Raw genomic sequence first — 19,153 nt, 5'->3', positions numbered from 1 at the left:
GACGGACACTGGACCCGAGGGGAGGGCAGGAGGGCTCCGGCCGGGGGAGTAATGGGTAGATGTGTATCTTTATCGCTGCGTGGGACCTCCGGGGAGGGCCGCTGGTCTCCGAAGATGAGGGCTCCTCCTTGACCCTACGCCCCAGAAACAGGGGACTCTTCCAGAGGCTCCACATCCCGGGACCAGAAGTTCAGGGTCTCAGATCGCCACGAAGGTGGGGGCAACGTGCAAGTGACTGTTTCCGCTTGTGGCTGCTTACCCTGGGTGTCACATTCACTGCATCCCCCCGCCCCCATCTGTCTCCATCCTTTTTCCCCATCCCTGGCATCACTCTCTCCTTGCAAGAGTATTGTCTGTAACTTCCACCAAGTGAGTGGGGGAGGGGAGGGAATCTAACTTTTCTTCCTTTGCTTTCTCCCCTCTGCCCCCCAAGGACCACCCCACCTTTGAGGAGGTGTTTCTCAGCCTTTAGAGAGCTTCATAACGGGTCTACGTGTTAAAATGCAGATTCCAGGGCTTCCTTAGAGATCTGCTTCAGGGGCTCAGGAATCTGCATCTTAGCAGTTTCCCACCTAAATCGGTTATAAAAGACCTTCATTTTCAGAAACATTGTGCAGGGAATTGGTGGGCTGGAAAGACTGGACAAGTCTTCATCAACGCCCCCCCCACCCCTCCTCCATGCTCCTGACCTCACCTCTGCTCTGTATGGCCATCTCTGCTTCCGGTGTGAGAGTACCAGGGGATGGAGAAGGTGCCAGAAAGGAGGGAAGGAAGGGAGGAAGGGGGGGCGGAGGAAGGAGAAAGAAAGAGAAAGAGTGAGGCTCACCTGGCTGTCCTCTCTCTGAGCAGGGTCTTACCCTTCCTCTCTCTGCTACCTTCTTCCCTCCCGTCTTCCTCAGCTGCTCCATCCATCTTCCTCTCTCACTTCCCTTCCCCCACCTCATCTGAAGTTTCTAAGGCCAAAGAATCTTGGGGTAGGCAGTTTGGATCTTAGGGAGTAAGGGCAGAGCCAAAGTCCCCCACCTCCAAAAGAAAGAGGCAAAGCACCTATCTCGGGGGTAGGAAGAAAACAGGAGGGAGGCAGGGCTTGAGGAAAGATAAGGGTGACTGCAAACATATAGGCCACCTTTCCACGGGCTATTGCACTTACTCCCCACAACAGCTCAATTTAGGCAGGCGCTATTGCCCCCAGGTTATACATGCAAAACAAAAAAGGGATGTTCAGAGAGGTTAAGTGACTTGCTCAAGGTCACACAGTAAGTGGGAAAATAGATAGGTCATTCACCCTTCTATTTCCCCCAAATCATTTCTCAAGAGGCTGCTGGGTAGCTGACCCAGGCCTCCCCTCCCTGCCCTCCCCCCCCTCCCCCCGGGGCAGTGGGGGTGGGGAAGGGCATCATGTACAGAGATGAAAGGAGATGCTCGGGTTTCGGAACATCTGACAAGTCTGGCTGGAAGCATTAAAAATTCATTTAGAAACCTGACCCCAGCTGGACCTTGGGTCTGCCACCTGGACTGTCCCTGGCCTGGTGGCCTCTCAGATCCTGGTGGGCAAATTTCCCTTCAGCAGTGTCCTGGGAGCCCCCGAGTCCGTATTTCACAGGAGGGGGCTTCTCTCATGGATTAGGGAGCTAAAGTCAGAAGCTAGCAGCTGAGAAAGCAGGGCTGAGAACCCTCCCCCCACTCTGAGTGTAAGAACCTTAGAGGTTTCAGGGCTTATAAACCTTGTCATCTGGCGTCCTTCTATTCCTCTCCCCAGGCAGACAGATACTCACTCTCAGTTTAGGGTAACTCAGCCTGGCTGTGATACCCGAGGTGGCCAGTGGAGGGCAGCTATCTCCTATGAGGGAGCCCTAGCCTGAGCCTCTACCGAAGCTTTGAAGGACAGGAAAAGAACCCCATGGATAAGGTCCCGGAGATGCAGTTTTGGCCTTGGGGAAGGGCTCTGGAGTCTGTCATCTGAGGACAGGGGGAGAGGGCTCCTAGTCTGGGGGAGATTGAGGAATTTTGGGGAGGGTTCAAAGTAGGTTTGTGGGTTTCAAGTACATGGTAACTGATGGCCAGCATGATACAATCTTTCTAGCTGGAGTGAAGGTTTGGGAGGAGGCCACGAGAGAGAAAGCTAGAAAGGCAGTTGGGACCAGACTCTAAAGGATCTTTGATGCTTTGCTAAGGTGTTTTATCTTTAACCTGTAGGCAACAGGGAGCCATTGTAAGTTCCTGAGTAACAGAATGACATAATGCAAATGCTGGTCAGCTGAATCTGGCCAACAGGGGCCCGTGAGTGGGAGGGAGAGAGAGAGTGAATGGAGGAAAACCAGAGAGGAGGTTATTGCTATTTTCTTCTATATTCTAGGCATGAGGTAATGAGGAGATGAAGCAGGGAGGTAGCAGGAGGAATGGAAAGGAAGGGCTGGATGGGGGCTGCGAGGGGGACTGGGTGAGCGAGCAGAGACAGGACATGAAAGAAAGGGAGGAGTTAACTACCACTGGTGTCAGGCAGACAGAGAGAACTCAGCATGTGGGTGTACACTCAGGATGCAGGAGGTGAATGAGTTTTGTTCCTCTCAGGGCTAAGAATCTTGGATACATCACCTCCCCTCTCTGGGCCTCCGCTGCCCCCCTCGGAGCATCGGTGGGGGTGGGACTGGATGGCCTTGAAAGTCCCTCCTATCTCAGGGTGTGTGCTCAGGGTCATCAGTCTGGGTTGTTTGGGAGAGGCTGGGGTCTGTGTGTGTGACAACTCATGGGGGGGGACCCGTGTGAGCAGCTGCACACGCATGTCGGTATTTGGGGGTGCATCCTCCTGTTTGTGGGACCCGTGGGTGTTGGCATGCCTGCACGTGCTCTCTAGCTCCGCTCTGTGTTAGTGAGTGTGAGAGAGCGTGTGAGTGTGGGTGTGCACGTGATGGGCGTCCGTGGGTCTGTCTGGGCGGGGCTGGGGGAAAGCGGCATTGCTGTGGCTGCTTCCTGGGGCTCACACACTCCTCTTGCTTTCACTGCTCTGAAATAGCATCTGGACCAAAGGCCCATGAATATTTCACAACGAAAATTCTGTGACCTGGACTGCCTGCTTCTGAGTTCCCAGCATCTTCCCTCCTCCCCCTGCCCAGGCCCCAGCAATCCCCCTTTCAGAGCTCTTGCTTGGCTGGCCCCCTAGGCCCCCTCATTAGTCTCCTCAAAGCCAGCCTGACACAGGCCCCCAAGAGACCCCAGACTTGGGGGGCACTATCCCCCCACCCCAACCCCACATCTTTATCCAAAGTCCACCAGCTTCAGGCCTTAGATGTTCACTCTGTCCCGTTTCTGCCTCCTCTTCCCACTATCCTTCTGACTTGTCTGGCCAGGGCCACAGAAGCTCAGCATCCTTGAGCCCTGGCACCCAGGTACCGTCTCTTTCCATCATCTTTCCAGATCCCAAGTTAGATTTTTTTAACCCTAAATTTAAACCATCAAATGTCTCCCCAGTTGCTTCTGTTGGATGAGACTCAACCAAGTCCTTCTTAGCCAGGGCTCTTCCCTTTCCCCAGCCTCCCCTCCACACACTGGAAAGATGAAGCTTCTGATCACACCTCAAGCCAGCAAGACACCCCAGCTTGGGATTCTTGTCCCTCTTATCACCCTAGCCCCTTGATTTCTCCTCTAACCTTCTTGGAGAACTGCTTCTCTGACCTGATTCCTCCCTGATGACTTCTACCTCACAGGAGCCAAGGGAAAGAGACCATCTGTCTACAAGGTTGCTGTGTACAGCTGTGCAGGCTGTACACTGCACAAGGGCAATCAGGTGAGGGGGCAAGTGTGAGCCTTATGCTCTGTTTGCTGTGGTATGGGGCTGGGTTCCCCTGAGGAAGAGGTGCCTTTCTCAGATTTACCCAAAGTCATGTTTGGGCTGGCTGTGACCACGGCTGTCCATGTTATTCCTCGTTGCAGGGGAAAGAGGGAACTGCTCTCCCTTCCTGAAGGAACAGAGCCTCAGAGAGAACGGTTAGCCAGGCTGGAGGCCTTCCCCAGGCTTAGCTCCTCAGGCATAGACAACTCAGGGTCCTCTGTAGCTGCTTCTCCTGGACAAATGAGGAGGTGAGGTGCCATTAGCACCCACTCCTGGCTATCAGATTTCACCTGTCCTGCCTGGGACTCCAGGGTCACAACCCTGGTCCTGAGGCTTCAGCTTCTTGTCATGGGAAAACAGCAAGAAGCACTTGGATAGCATGAAATGGTTCCCCTTTTTGTAACCCTCCTGGCCCTGAAAGCCTGATGGTTCTAAGCCCTCCTCCCACTTTTGAGGACCTGAGCCAACAAATCTTACAGAAGATAAAATAATAGAATTTTTTAATAAATTTTTTTTTTCCCAAACAACTTCTGTTGATCTTCACCACACAGGGGCCATGGTGGAGAGGAAAGCTCTCTCCAGGCACCCTAAAAAGTGTCCAAGGTAGACAGGAGAAAAGTATTTCTCCAGTGTCGGGAGGTTGAGGGGTGCTAGGATAAGCAGGGGCCTAGGGTTGGCCTGGCCCCGACTGAAGCATCCCTCCAAAGGGCTCCTGGGCAGGGCTCCCTTCCCGGGAGCTTCCAAAGGCTCTGCTGGTGGAAGATGCTCTGCAGACAAAGCCCGTCCCGAGTCCACTGTGGGCACTGGGAGAAGTGGTCAGCGGCTGCCTGGGGTGCCCACCCCAGCCTTGGGATGGGAACGGGTTAGCGGCCAGAGTCGGGGAGAACAGGGCTGAGCCACCAGATGTGTCCTCCTGGGGCTGCCATAAGCCAGCAGCCTGGGAGGCAGGAAGAGGTGGCCTGGTCCCAGGGGAAGAGAGGAGCTGGGAGCGGAAAGAAGGCAGCAAGGCCGCAGGGCCAGAGGGCGGGGACTGGGGCCGGAGCCGCAGCTGGGGATGGGGATGAGGGAAGAGGGGGAGCGAGACACACCGGCCTCTTCAGTCTCAGCACCGCAGTCAGAGGTGGTGGGGGACCAGGAGCAAGACGCAAAGCAGAGGGGTGGGGAGCCCGGCCGAGAGCGCGGGGCCGCGGGAGTCCGGGGTCGCCTGGCAGGCAGCGCCGGGGCACGTCTGCTCGCCCCGCTGGTCCTCGCCCCCGTAGCTCTCCCAGTAGTCGTCCTCGGTGGGGGCGTCCCCGCCCTGGCGCCCCCGCGGGTCTTCGGCTGGCAGGTCTCGGTAGAGGGTGGAGGGGTCGGCGGGGGGCGCCCCGGCCTCGGCCACCCCGTACAGGTGGTTGGACGAGCTGTTGCCGCGGGCGCGGCTGCCGGGCCGCGTGGGCACGGCGGGCGGGCAGGCCTGGAAGTCGGCCTCGCGGAGGGAGCGCAGGTCGCGGCCCTGGCGCTCCGGGGGCGTGGCGCACGTCACGTCGGAGCTGGACACGCGCGCGCGCTGGAACCAGGCCCAGAGCGGCCGCGCGCGGCAGTCGCACGCCCAGGGGTTGGCGTTGAGCCGCAGGAACTCCAGCGCCGGCAGGTCAGCGAGCGCCTCGCCCGGCAGCGAGGCCAGGCTGTTGTTGAACAGGTAGAGGATGGTGAGGCGGCTGAGGCCGCGGAAGGCCGCGCGGTGCACGCCCTGCAGCCGGTTCCCGTGCAGCAGCAGCCGGTCCAGACTGCCCAGGCCGCGGAACACGTGCTCCGTGAGCAGCCGCAGGCGGTTCCCGTGGAGGAAGAGGTGGCTCAGGTTGGCCAGGTCCGCGAACAGGTCATCCTGGCGGCGGGCGGGGGGGGGGGCGGAGGGGAGAGAAGAAGAGTGGTGAGTGGTTCTGAGACAGGCACCGAAGAAATCTGGGAAAGAAGGGGAGCATTGTGGTGGAACAGAAGGGGTTTGACCTTCTGATTCATAGAGTCCTGGGTTCTAATCCTGCCTCCTCTAACCTATTTAGAGGTTAATGTGAGAAACGCAATATAGTTCTTAAAATTTTGGGGGTGCATCAGAATCCCCTGCAGATCCCTGAGCCCTGCCCGCAGGGTTTCTGATTCAGCAGGTCTTGGAGCGGGGGAAGGGGTGGGCGCGGGGGCGGGGGGAGATTCTGCACGTCTTTACAAGTTCCCAGGTGGTACTGATGCTGCTGGTGGGAGGACCACACTTGGAGAATGAGAACCTCTGATTTGGCTAAGTATGCAGACTTTCAGACTCCCTGACTTTCAAATCCTGGCCTTACTAACTGACACTTGAGCGAGTCACTCAGTATCCTTATGACTCAGTTTCTTCACCTGTAACATGTGGAGATGAAATGAAACAACATGTGTTAATACATGTGGTGGGCATTCTGTGAGTTAGCCATTATTGTGAACTTGGCCAAGCCAGCAATCTGTTTCCTCGTCATTAAAATGGAGGTGAGTGTACCTCCCCCTGGGTTTGCTTTGAGGATTAAAGAAGACAATCCCCATACCTATCAGATGGGTGAAGTGTCGGGCACAGGGCCTGGCACATTGGGGTTCGGTCCAGTGATGAAGCCCACAGGCTCAGGAGTCAGCAGAGCCCCGGCTCAGATCCAGCTTGCCCTCTTCCCAGCTGCGTTACTTTGGGCAAGTTATTTAGCCTCATTGAGCCTCAGTTTCCTCAGTGTGTGTAACTCAGAGAACAACTCTTTCAGCAGGCTGAGGGAGGGTTAGATGAGATCCTGTAAGGATGTCGTACCCGGTGGGCACACAGACCATCAATAAATGGTGGTTATTATGACAATAGTGTCTTAGTTAGAATTAGGTCCCATCCATTTTCCTCTAATAGAAGAGCTTCCTGGGACCCCAAAGTTCTGCTACTGGGCTGGGACATTAAGGGGACCATATCAGCTCCACCCCACAGAGGCAGCAGGGGAGGGGAAGGAAGCCTGCTGCCCCATGCCCTGCATCACTGTCCCCTTAGAGGGGCTGTCCCACCTGCCCAAGTCTGGGGAGTCTCTGAATCAGACCATATTAGTGCTGGAAGGGCCTTGAACTGTGGTTCAGGGGAGTGGAGGAGTGGGTATGCTCCACGGAGGGGAGAGAGCAGGGGGCTGGCGCTGCATTTTAACCAGTTCACCAAGGTATTTGGGAGTTAGTGCTTTTGGGGGCACCAGCCTAGCCTACGTTTTTGCAGAGGAGAGCACTGAGACCCAGAGAGATGAAGGCTTGCCAGAGGGGGGACCAGAGCCCCAGTACTGAGGTCCTCCCCTCTTGTGGAGGCCATCATTGTGGTCAGCAGACCCAGGGGGGTCTGGTTCTGGGGGACAGGGGCATCCTCTGTGCTCAAGCCAGCTCACCCTGGATTCCTGTTTCCTGGCGGTGCCCCTCCCACCCTTCCCTGCCTGGGGAGATGATCCCCCCACCTCACCCAGGAGCCTGGTCTCAGGCTCTCAGGTGGGGGGAGCGCGTTGACTCCCAGCCCACACTCACAGCCTCCGCCTTCCTGTGCTCCTGCGTTTTCTCGCCCCCTCCCATCTGGCTTCCGCCCTCTCTGCTACAGGAACTGAGCCTGCCAAGAACCCTCCTCTTGGCCACACTGAGATCCGTCCCCCTCAACCTTCTCGACTGCCTATGACACCGGCTTTCTCCGCCTCCTGCTGCCACGGCCCCGTGCCCAGCTCAGGCCTCCAGCGGAGGGCTCCCCGCACGTCCGTGGCCTCAGCCTGGCCCAGCGTGGCCTGGTGTCCTTGTCCTTTTCTTTTTGGTCCCCCCAGGGAGTGGGCTGAATCCCTTCCACTCAAACACCTAATTAGGGTTTCTCTTTTTAATGGAGTGTCAGCAAGAGTAGGACACACCCAGAGGTACCTGGTCAAAGGATAGATGTGGGGTGGGGTGGGGTATAGAGGGAGCAGAGGCAATCGGCACTTTGGGGACTTCCGGAAGTCAGGAAGGGAAGACCGAAAGTTCAGAGGTGCTAGGGAGTTCAGGCACCTTTGACCCACAGCCCCAGTTTTGGGGCTACAGGATTCCTTGATTCCAATCTCCTTCTCCTTCCCCTGGCAAAAGTCCTGCTCCTCCTGCTCTGAGCCTCAGCCTGGGGGTCCATTCCCCTAACCCCCATCCACGCCGTTGCCAGGTCCTGTTGTCACTTCCTAGGCTGCAGGTCTCAGACCGGGTCCTTCCTCTAAAATGGTTCTCTGCGCATTAATAAGCGCTTGACCTTCACAGCCTTCCCCCTCCCCCACCACACTCCCTATCACGCCCTCCCTCGGGCAGAGAGTGTCTGTTAAAGTCATCCTCTTCCATTTTGAAAACCACATTTCCCTCACCTCCCCCTGGCCGGCTCACAGCTCTCGGAAGCCATTTGGAACCTCAACGTAGCATCCCTGCCCCCTTCCCTGGACAGCATCCTGTTCTTCACCTTGCCTCCCTCCAGCCTCCCATCCAGTCTCTGGCACTGATCAAATCAGCTGCGGGGCTTTGTGACCTTGGGCAGCTCCGGGCACCTCTCTGAGCCTCAGTTTTTTTTTCATCTGTGAAACAAGGGACTTGAGATCGTTGATCATTAAGATCCATCCTCATCTGATATTAATGAGCAAGTGAGTCCTGGAATGTACCTCATTCATTCAAGAAAGCTGTACTGAGTGTCTGCTCCGTGCCAGGCGCCCCACTCACAGCGCTCACCGATCTACGCTGGGTATCATCGCCATCGTTTGCGTCAGCAGCTGACTAACCGAGCTCTTGCCATGTGCCAGGCTCTGTGCTACACAGATCCCATGGAGTAACCGAATCATCACAGCCCCATGAAGCAGATGGCTGCTCATGTGGGATCTTAGTTCCCTGACCAGGGATCGAACCCATGCCCCCTGCATTGGGAGCACGGAGTCTTAACCACTGGACCGCCAGGGAAGTCCCGTGAAGCAGATAGTATTATTCTCCCCCTTTCAGAGGTTAGAAGAGGGAGGCTCAGAGAAGGCAAGTGACTGGCCTAGAGTTCAAGAGCCAGTATGTAGTGGAAGGCAGACGTGAACTCTGGAGACAGAGCTCTGAACAGTTGCACTTTGGAGTCAGACAGACCTGGGCTAATTCTAGGCTGTGCCCTTTACGAGCTGGGTGACCTCGGGTGGGCGCCTTAACTTCTCCGAGCCTCAGTGTCCTCAGCCATTGAATGGGGGAAATGATGCTTCCTCTGGACTGGACACACTAAGCCCCTTTCAAGCAGCATCTCCTTTAATCCTCACAACGAACCCCTGAGTTACAGGTCATTTTTTTCCATTTCACAGATGGGTCTACTGAGACTCAGAGTGGTTAAGTAACTTGCCCAAAGCCACAGAGCAAATCAGATCTGCCTGAATGTAAAGACTGCGCTTTTACGCCATGCAGGCTGCTCTAACAGTTAGAAGAGAGACAGATGTCTCCATCATCTGGTTCCACTCCAGTAGGAAATATGCTCCAGGAGAGCAGGGACACAGTTTTTGTTCACTTCTGAATCCCTGGCACCCAGAACACTGCCTGGCATATAGTAGATGCTCAGTAAGAATCTGTGATGAACGCACCTGGCACAGTGCCTGGCCTACAGCACACAGTCTGTGAGAACCTCCACTCTACCCCATTCCCATTTCTACCTTCCTTATCCTGAAAAGCTGTGGTCCTCCTGCCTCCTCCAGATCTCCCCTCTCGGGGCAGGCCCGGTGGCATCTTGGGTCACACCTGTGCTCTGCGGATCTCAGCCCGGCCCGCGTGCTTCCGCACCTGCCTGTGGCATCTCCCAGCCTAGTTTCTCCAGGCAGTTCACAGGCAGAGGCTGTCTCTTTCTTTCTCTTCTATATAGGGCCAGGTGTGAAGATGTTTCCTTCCCATGATGCCTCCTACCACTCATGCCAGGGGTGTGCAGAACCAACACTTCCCATTGCAGAAGACCCCAGTGTCCACTCGAGGTCAGTGTCCACTAACCTTGCCCAGGTCTTTCCTGACCCCAGGCCCTGGCTGCCACTTGTGACGGAGGATCAGGTAATGACGACAAAATTTATTCAGCACTTAACTATGTGATTATATACACGAACTCATTGACTCTTTTTTTTTTTTGAACTCACTTACTCTTTACAGCCATTCTTTATGGAAGGTATTATTTTTTATTATTCCCATCTTAAAGATAAGAAAACTGAGGTTCAGAGGGGGCAGCAACTTGTCTAAAGTTACATAAGTCAGAAAATAGCAGAGCAGGGATTCAAACTCAGGCCTGCTGACCCCAGATTCCTAACCTGAACAACTAATATATGTTGATAAGGAGGTCAGGATCTCAGTAGTAGTGTTTGTTGCACTACTGGTAATAATTAACAATACTAATGACAGCGCCCATATATTGATGTGGCCCTGTGCTAAACTTTAATCCTTACAAAACTTCTTAGGTAAGTATTATTGTTAATTACTATCATGATTGCCATTTTACAGATGAGGAAATGGCAATGGAAAGAGTAATTTTTAATGAGTAATTTGTCCAGAGTCGTATAGGAGCCAGGATTTGAACTTAGGTCTGGCAGACTCCAAAGCAGGTGCTTTCAGGGACCTCCCTGGTGGGGTAGAGGTTAAGATTCCATGCTCCATTGCAGCGGGCGTGGGTTTGATCCCCGGTCAGGGAACTAAGATCCCACATGCTGCGCAGTGGAGCCAAAAGCAAACCAAAACAAAGCACATGTGCTTTCAAAAGTGAGCCTGCTCTGCTGTCCTTCTGAGAACCATTGCCCCTGCACCTGGTCAGCCCCCAGTGGAGAGTTCTGAATGATTAAAAACGGCCTGAAGTGCCATCAGGCTACGAAGGCTGAAGTGCTGCCGGCTCTTCCTGGTTGTGTGGCCTCAGAAACTTCATTTTCTGTCCCTACTGCCCCTAAGCATCCCTACTGCCGGCCTGTTGTGAGGTTTGACGTGATACTGAGAACACGTTAAGCCCCCAGGCACACGAACGATGATTTAAGAGACTTTGGGACCCTTGGTCTCAGCTTCCTCATCTGTAAGGGAGTATGAACAGTCTCCCAGCAGGGCTGTAGAAATGAGGTGACTGAGCGCACTCTGGAAACCATGAGGTGCAAAGTTAGGAAGAAGAAAAAGGAGGGAGTGTTCTGGGAGCCACCCATGGTCTCAGCGTAATCCTTGAAGTTGACCCATCTCTTCAGGATAGGGTCCAAGATGGGCCATTTCACTGAGACCAGCGTTAAATGAGGCTTGTCTCTCTTTTTAAAATAGTATCTTAACAAGCCTTGATAGCATGCCCGCCGTATGCCAAGTGCTTTACAAATTATTCATGCACTTGACACTTACAAAATCCCTAGAAGGTGGGTGCTATGGCTGCCTCCATTTTACAGATGGAAAAACTGAGGCTCAGGGAGGTTAAAAAATGCCACACACTTGTAAGTGGCAAAGTCCTTAGCACAGCGCCTGACGCACAGGGTGCCTGCTAAGTGCTAGTGGGCTATTATTATCATTACTTATGCAATAATAATAACACACAACGTATTTTCCCAACATACTGTACACTTTACTTCTTGTCTCTCCCCGCCACTAGAATGCTCTCTGCGAAGGCAGGAGTTCGTCTGTTTTGTTCGCTGCCCTTTGCTCAGCACCAAGAATATTCTGGGTGCTCGATAAATGTTAAATTATTATTGCTATTGTTGTGTTATAATTATCAGCATCAAATCCACCCGTTAGGCCTCATCCTGGGACGGGGAGGAGGAAGTGCCTTCCAGGTTGGTGTGGGGAGAGGGGAGGGTTTGGATATCCAGAAGCTGTGTAGCCGAGGGAGAATTTTCTCCCAGAGTGGCTTGGAGGGTGTGTTATTGCTTCCTGGGGAAATAGAATGGGAGGATTTGACTGTCAAACAGTCAGCATGACGACGATAATAACCAATATTTAGATCAATAATAATACCAATAAATAGCAATTACTGTTATTCCTTCCGTTTTCAGAGCATCCGTTTTCCAGCTGCTTAACAGCTCTTTACCCTTTTTTTTCCTTCACCCGTTGGTTGCACTGAGACAACAGATCTGGGGGATAGGTTTGGGGAACGGAATCTAGAAAGGGTAGGGTTTCTCCTTGTCCCACGACCCGGTGAGGTGGAGAGAGGTGGAACCTTCTATGGGATACCGGTTGCAGTGGCTCCGCCCTCTTGCTTACCTCCCCGTGTTGCGGGAGGGCATGGGGGTGGGTGAGAAGAGCCGCCACGAAGCCCTTTGGGCTGGGCTGCCTGGGGAAAGGCAGAGTCCCCGGAAGGCAAACAAGGGGGAAAGGAGGGATCACAGAAAGAGACACACACATACACCCAGACAGACATGGGGGTGTGTGTGTGGAGTGGGCGTGTGAAGGGAGACAGACAGAAGAGGCAGAGGGAGACAGATGGGGGAGGCAAGTTAGTGAGCGAGACAGATAGGGACAGAAAGGGAGAGACAGACAGACAGAGGCAGTCAGATGGGGGGTGGGGTATTAGTGACAGAGAAAGATGCAGGAGACAAAATAAAGAAAAGCCCCTGGAGAAAGTGGGAGGGACAGAAACCTAGGAAAGGGACAGAGAAATAGAGAGAGGTGCTGAGACAGAGGCGGGAAGGGTGAGCAGGGCCAGAGGGGCCGAGAGGCCCCAGGGAGAGAGGGAAGCAGAAGAGGGCTGTGTGTGTGTGTGTGTGTGTGTGTGTGTGTGTGTGTGTGTGTGTGTGTGTGTGTGTGCGCGCGCGCGCGCGCGCGTCGGGCTAGGGCCGGCTCACCTGTAGGTGGAGCAGGCTGTTTTCCTGGAGGTAGAGGTACTGCAGGCTGACGAGGCCGCGGAAGATGTTGCCCGGCAGGCTGCTGAGCTGACAGCGGTACAGATGTAGCGACTGCAGCCGCTCCAGGCCCTGGAAGGTGTCGGGCTCCAGAGAGCGCAGGTGCCGGTTGTCGCCGAGGTCCAGCTCCTCGAGCGCCTGCAGGTGGCGGAAGGTGCCCGGATAGATGGCGGAGAGGTTGTTGGAGAAGAGCCACAGAGTGAGCAGGTTAGGCCCGAAGGTGCCGGGCCGCAGCGTGCGGATGAGGTTGTTCTGCAGGAATAGGCGCTGCGTGCTGGGCGGCAGGGACAGCGGCACCGACGAGAAGTTGTTGGCCTGGCAGCTCACGGTGGGCGGGGACGAGTAGCAGGTACAGAGCATGGGGCAGCTGGGGGCAGCTGGGGGCAGGGCCAGGAGCATCAGCAGGAGGCAGGCCGGGGCGGGACCTGCGGGGAGGGCGCGGGGGAGATCTCTCTGGGCGGGCTGCGAGCGTGGGAGTGCCAGCCAGGGGCCGGGCCCCCCCACCCCTAAGGCGACCCTTGCTGAGAGCCTTTCGTTTCTAGCTTCGGTGGGGGGTTCTGGGTGCAACCTCAGAGTCGCGAGAGGCCGTGGCCACTTCCGCTTTTGGAGGCTCCTGGTATATTAACGAATAAAGAAATGCCAAGAGGGCATCGTAGGAAGCACTGTGATAGGTTGAAAGTTGTTTGATGAGTGACGTCTACTTTCATTCCTGTTTTCACTATGGTAGGTTTGACCATGACTTTGGTCTTGAGACTTGGGCTGGACAGTGCTTTGTTGGAGGCAGTCCCGTACAACGATGTCCTATATAGGGGTGTTTAGCAGCACCCCTGTCCTCTACCCATTAGATGTGTAACACCCTTCCCCCTGCCGTTATGATAACCTATGACAACCGAAATGTCTCCAGACGTCGCCAAGTATCACCTGGGGAGCAAAATTGACTCCATTTGAGAACAGGTGGCTCTAAATTGAGACCCTCTGTGAATCTGAGGCCCATGTAAGATGGCCCTGTGGCTGCCTCCGGGGTCTGGTCCTGCTGGCCCACAGGTGAGCACAGCCCTCCTCCCTCATCTCTCCACACTGGAAGGGATCTTAGGAACCAAGGGACAGGGGGTCTCCAGGCACCTGCAGCAGAAGCATCAGAGGGTCCTGGAAAGAATGCTGCTTCCTGGGCCCTGCCTGTGCAGAATCAGCATCCCTGGGGGAGTAGCCCAGGAATCTGCATTGTACACCCCAGGCTCTTCTCATTCAAAGTCACTTAAAAATTCTTTTTCAGGACTTCCTTGGCAGTCCAGTGGTTAAGACTCTGCGCTTCCGCTGCAGGGGGCACTGGTTCGATCCCTGGGGAACTATGATCCCACTTGGTGCGGCCAAAACATAACAATAATTTTTTTTCAAAGTAACTTTTGAAGGTGGGCCGTGATCCTGCCTTCTTGTGATATAGATGGAGAGGCAGGCCCAGGGAAGCCCAAGGGCCTGGGGGCTAAAGAGCCTTGTCTAGGCCTCCGTATCCCTGAGCTATAGCAGGGGCTCTGGGGCCCCTCATCCATCCCTGTCCCCTGGCCTTCTGACCCTCAGGGCAGCTGATGCAGGTTCTGGGCTGGAACTAGCTTGACCTCTGCCCTTTATCATGACTTCCGGATGAGTCTCGGGACTTTCATCTGGCGGGTTTCGCGCTCCAAAAGCCAGGCGGTCATTCTCTGGGCACACATGGAATGAGCACCTTCTGCTCCAAACAGTGTGCTACGGCCTGCGAAGGCAGAGGAAGACCTTTGCCCTTGGACCCGAGGACCTGAGATCCTGGGTCCTCAGGGCAGACCCTGAGGGCTCCGTGACTTTCACTGACGCCCGGTGTCAGAGGTTGCTGTGTGTGAATGCGCGTGGGAGACGGGTGCCCTCTACATGAAGTGCTGCTGAGCCCGGGGGGCGCACATGGCACCGACAGGCCCCGCCTGTGGCGCGGACATCACGGAAGCTGGGCTGTGCCTCCTCCCGCGGGGGAGCGCAAAGGCGCAGGGTGGGGACCCCGGCGCCACGCCACCCGGCCCACCGCGAGCGTCCCGGCCCCTCCCCGCGCCGCTGCGCGCAAGCGTGTGCCGGTGGTCCTCCGCGTGTGTGTGAGTGCCGGGCCCCGTGCGTGTGTAGGCTGGGTGTGATGTAATACTCGGTGACACAGCGGCTGCTGTTCCCTTCGTTCACACCACCTCCGCGTTTCTCGGCCCTTCTCACCCCTCCCCCGTGCGGCGTTTCACGATTACTTTCTCCTCCCGAGTTTTTCCACATTGGGTGGAAGAGCATGTCTCTCACCCCTCAACCCAACCAGGCAGGGGCGGGGTGCGAGAGCCCTGTAGGGAGCCCTGGGTGGGTTTCAGGAGGGCTGAGGTTTGAGGCTTAGAACAGGAGATCTTGGAGGTGGAAAATCCTCCGGGTTCAAGCTCTGGTTCTACTGAGGTGATGGCTGGGAAAGGACTTGCCCAAGGTCACACAGCAACGTGATTGGCAGGGCAAGGACTAGAAAGGAGTCTCCTGATGACTGGCCAGAGCACTTCCCTTCCTGGTGGAGTCACCCTCTGAGCTCGCTTCCCCAAGGACTTGACACCAGGGAAAGCCAAATCCCTCTCTGATCCCTTAATCCCACCCCTTATCCACAAGCTCACAGGGTGTTCATTCAGAAGGCTGCCAGCCCTGCAAGGATTATGGAGCTCTTTCCTCAGCCTCTAGGGCCAACTGTTAACCCAGGAGAGGCAGAGGGAAGGACACGTGATCCCAGAGGGCTCCGGAGTCAGGAGGCAGTCCCCTGGCACCAGGGTCTCTTCCAGCCTGGAGGCCAAGCTCAGCAGGGGCTGGCAGGGGCCCCACTCATTCCTCTAGCCCACAATTCCCTGGCCCCCTGCTTGCCCTCTTTAGGGGGCTTCTCTCTTATTTCCCCACATCCCCTCCCTCTTGCCCCCATATCTCCCCCCATCATGGCCCACCTCCCCAAGGCCAAGATGGCGCTCCCTGCGGGCTCTTTGAGGGGGGGACCCTGAGCAGGGGGCCCCTCCGTGACAGCTGCTGCGTAACAGTGACTCTGTTGCCATTTCTGGTCCTCGCTGCTGCCAAAGCAAAGCAGCTGTAACCCGAGGAGCCTCATCCATAATTCAGGCTGCGGCTCACACTGGAAGCGAGCGGAGGAGGGGCAGGTGGGGCTCCGGAGGGCTCTGCCCCCGGGCCTGGCTGGAGTGCTCCTGGGCAGAGGCAGCGGGGCCCGGAGAGCTGTGCCTTTCTCTCCCTCCTCCGCCCTCAGCCCCTGCCCAGCCCGTGCCCTTTTCCTTCCCACCACCGTCGCCTCCCCACCCCCTGCTCCTCCTGGCTCTTCACCATCACGCCTTCCCCCCAGGCCCGGGTCTTCCCTCTCTCCCCGAGGACCACGGTTCCACTCCCGGCCCCCATTTTGTGAATCCCTGGCAAAGACGGGGTCCAGATGCACAGAGTGTCAGAGCAGGAAGGTGGGGGACACCTCATCGGCCATCAAGAGCAAACCCCTTATTGCACAGGCCACACCACTGAGAACTGGAGAGGGGAAGAGTTCATTTCGGAGGGCGCAGCCCAGGCCCTGACCGAATCTCTGTCAATCCACCTTGGGTTATCTTTCTCGAAGGCTTCATTTTATGCCCCCACTACTATCTGGGCCGATTCTAACAGCCTCCCCACCCTCTCTGCTCATTCCATCCATCCTCTTTTTTTTTCCCTCAAGTCAGCAGGTGACGGCTAGAGTTGCAGGGGAGCATAGAGCAAGGATGGGCAGAAACCATCTGTTAGTAAACACCTACTGTGTGCCAGCCACTGTATTTGTACATATGCCTTTATGCATAGGATACAACATAACATAGCCCCAGTGAGATCAATCTTACGGCTCCCAATCTGCAGATGAAGGCAGGGAGGCTCACGAACATGAAATGAGTTGCCTCAGGTCATGCAGCTAGTACAAGGTGGAACCCAGATTGGACAAGTGTGTGTCAAAAGGGACTCTCTGACCTCTCTTTGGGAGACCCCACGTCATCCACAGACAACACCCCCGAGTGTGAGAGTTACTGCGCTCGGGGTGGAGTAAAGGGAGGACAGAAATTGCACCCAGGTGCACAGGGCTGTGCCAGCAACGACACCGGCTCTGTTTGGCTATTCAGGGTCAAGGCAAGGTAAAGGACCCAGGTTCTCTCCAACTTTCCCCTCCTGGGCTCCAGGCTGTGGTTGTTCTAGGGGACGGCCCACCTGGGAGTCAGGAAGAGATGACCAGTGTCCAGAAGATGTGGCCAGAACTGACCAGGGGAGGGAACGGAGAGAGGCCAGAACATGGTATTGATCCCAGAAGACTGAGGTGCCCAGAGCCAAAAAGTATCCGCTCACTGAGGGCCCACTGTCAAGGACTCTGGGCTGTCATCCTGGAGCACCAAGGCTCACAAAGTTCTCAGCCCGGGAACCACCATTAAGTCCAGAGATCCCTGTGAAAGAAGAAACTTGAGAAGGAAGCAGATGGACCCAGTGTAGAGGCAGGAAACAGGGTGCCAACCCTCAGGGCAGAGTGGCCCCAGGAAAAGTGCTCCCTGGAAAGAGTCAAGGCCTCTGGTTTTGAAGGAGGGGCACAGGGTCCCAGACAAGAAGCAACAGCTCCACACCCAAAAGGGCTGGGCCTGCCGGGCAGATGCTGAGGTGGAAGGGGCTTGAGGAGGTGGGAGCCGCGGAACAGAACGGAGGTGGTGATGATACCAGTGACGCAGGGGCCTGGGGAGGCACTGACGCGGGTGATGGAGGTTTAGAGCTGCTGCAAACAGCTTCTCACTCTGCCAGAATGTAACACCCCAAAATAAGCAGCCACCGTGGCGGCGGCGGCAGGATCCCACGACGGGGCCCAGAGATATAAATGGCAGCACGGAGCCAGCCAGGGCGCCCACCCTCGGAGGCTGCCACCCCACTTGAATGTCTTCCCTCTCTCCCCCTCACAGCCGCCCACAAGGCCCTGAGCTCAGAGCCCAGGGTCTGGCCCACTGGCCACTCCCTGAAAGAAGGGAAGTGACAGGCAGGCGCTTTGGAAATGGAGGGCTTCCCACGTGGAAGTGGTTACCAGAAGTCTCTTTGTCTCATCCCTAGGCCGCCCCCCCCAGTCTCTCTCTCTCTCTCTCTCCCCCTCTCCCCTTTCTCTTCCTTCCTCCTTTCCTCCCTTTCCAGCCCCCATCCCCATCCTGATCAACCCCAGGCCCTCTCCTATCTCTGGTTTCCCATCCCCAACCCTAGAGCTCATCCCAGTCGTCTTTCCCTGTTCCTGACACCCCATCTCTGTCCACCATCCCCATCCTCCTCTGGTTTCTGGCTTTCTGATCTCACTCCCCGTTCCTTCCCCATCCCTAGGGTCCCAGCCCTCATTCTCTTTCCTATTTCTCCCACTGCCAGGTTCTGGTTTCCTGGCCCTGGTCTTCTCCCCACCCCTCCCCTAATCTGGTCTCCCCTCTCTTTCCCTCTTCCTGTGTCCTCGCCAGGGTCTCACTTCCCTCCAAGCTTTTCCCGTCTAACCTTTATTCCTCCTCCTCCCCCGCCTTCCTATCGCCCTCCCCTGACCGCTCTCTCCATCTTCCGCTCTCTTCCTTCTTACCCCTTCCCCACCCCACCCCCAATCTCTGGCCCACACCCTTGTCTGTCCGTCACTCAGTTCGTGGAACTATCCCTTTTCTAGCGCCCTCCATCTGTCCTACCGCGGAGGGCCATTTGGATCTCCCTCTGCTCCCCCATCCTCCCGGACAGCCCCCTACCCTCATCCCTCGTCCTCCCTGGTGACTGGAAAGTGCTGAGGCACGGGGCACGAGAAGTTGCTGAGTCGGCGCTTCCCCAGCCGGCCCGAGTCCTCGGCGTCCCCCAGAGCAGGTGGAGCCGGGACAGCAGAACCTGAGCCTCCCTCCCCACCCCCCGGGGCCGGTCCGCCTGCCCCCTGCGTCCCCCCTCGGTCACGAGTTCCCCGCACAGCCCAGCAGGCTCCGAGTCGGGTGCGCGGCTCCTGCCGGCAGCTCTGGGGGCGGGGGCGGGGCCCGGGGCTAAGCGTTTTTCCTCCCAGGCTACTCCCACCCCCACTACTGCCCCACCCTCGCGCCCTGGCGGAGGGGGCGCCCCGCTTGCCTCGGCTGGATGCTCTCTGCCTTCCCGCAGGCTGAGGTCCCTACCTTGCAGCAGGCTCCTGAGCCCGGGCAGCATCTTGTCTCGACGCTCGGGGGAGGGGGCGGCGGGGAGGGAGGGCGCTCCCACTCGCTCCCTGAGCCGGCCAGACGGACGGCGGGGACTCCGCGGGGCTCCGGGAGGGCCCGGGAGTCCCCGGGCTGTGTGGCCGGGCCGCGGCGCTCTACCCTGCGCCACCTGGGCTGCGAACCTCGTGAGGAGCCATCGGCCCCGACGGGACGGGGTGGGGCGCGGCGGGACGGGGTTCGAGCTGGCCGTCGATGCCCGGTGCCCGCGCCCC

At 56.7% G+C, this 19,153-nt stretch overlaps 1 protein-coding gene across 1 annotated transcript; it reads right to left on the bottom strand.

Moving 5' to 3' along the window:
- Positions 1–4,943: 4,943 nt before the first annotated feature.
- Positions 4,944–18,891, bottom strand: RTN4RL2 (reticulon 4 receptor like 2; the record flags this gene model as incomplete). Its single annotated transcript, XM_082845421.1, has 3 exons — positions 4,944–5,693; positions 12,619–13,100; positions 18,861–18,891. The coding sequence occupies 3 exons, from the start codon at positions 18,889–18,891 to the stop codon at positions 4,944–4,946; spliced, it is 1,263 nt and encodes a 420-aa protein (XP_082701547.1).
- Between the last annotated feature and the right edge of the window lie 262 nt (positions 18,892–19,153).

This window comes from Leucopleurus acutus (assembly GCF_964270905.1).
Source record: "Leucopleurus acutus genome assembly, chromosome: 8".
Taxonomy (NCBI): Eukaryota; Metazoa; Chordata; class Mammalia; order Artiodactyla; family Delphinidae; genus Leucopleurus; species Leucopleurus acutus.
Note: the sequence above shows the minus strand (reverse complement) of the source record. Positions and strands in the feature narration are given on the sequence as shown.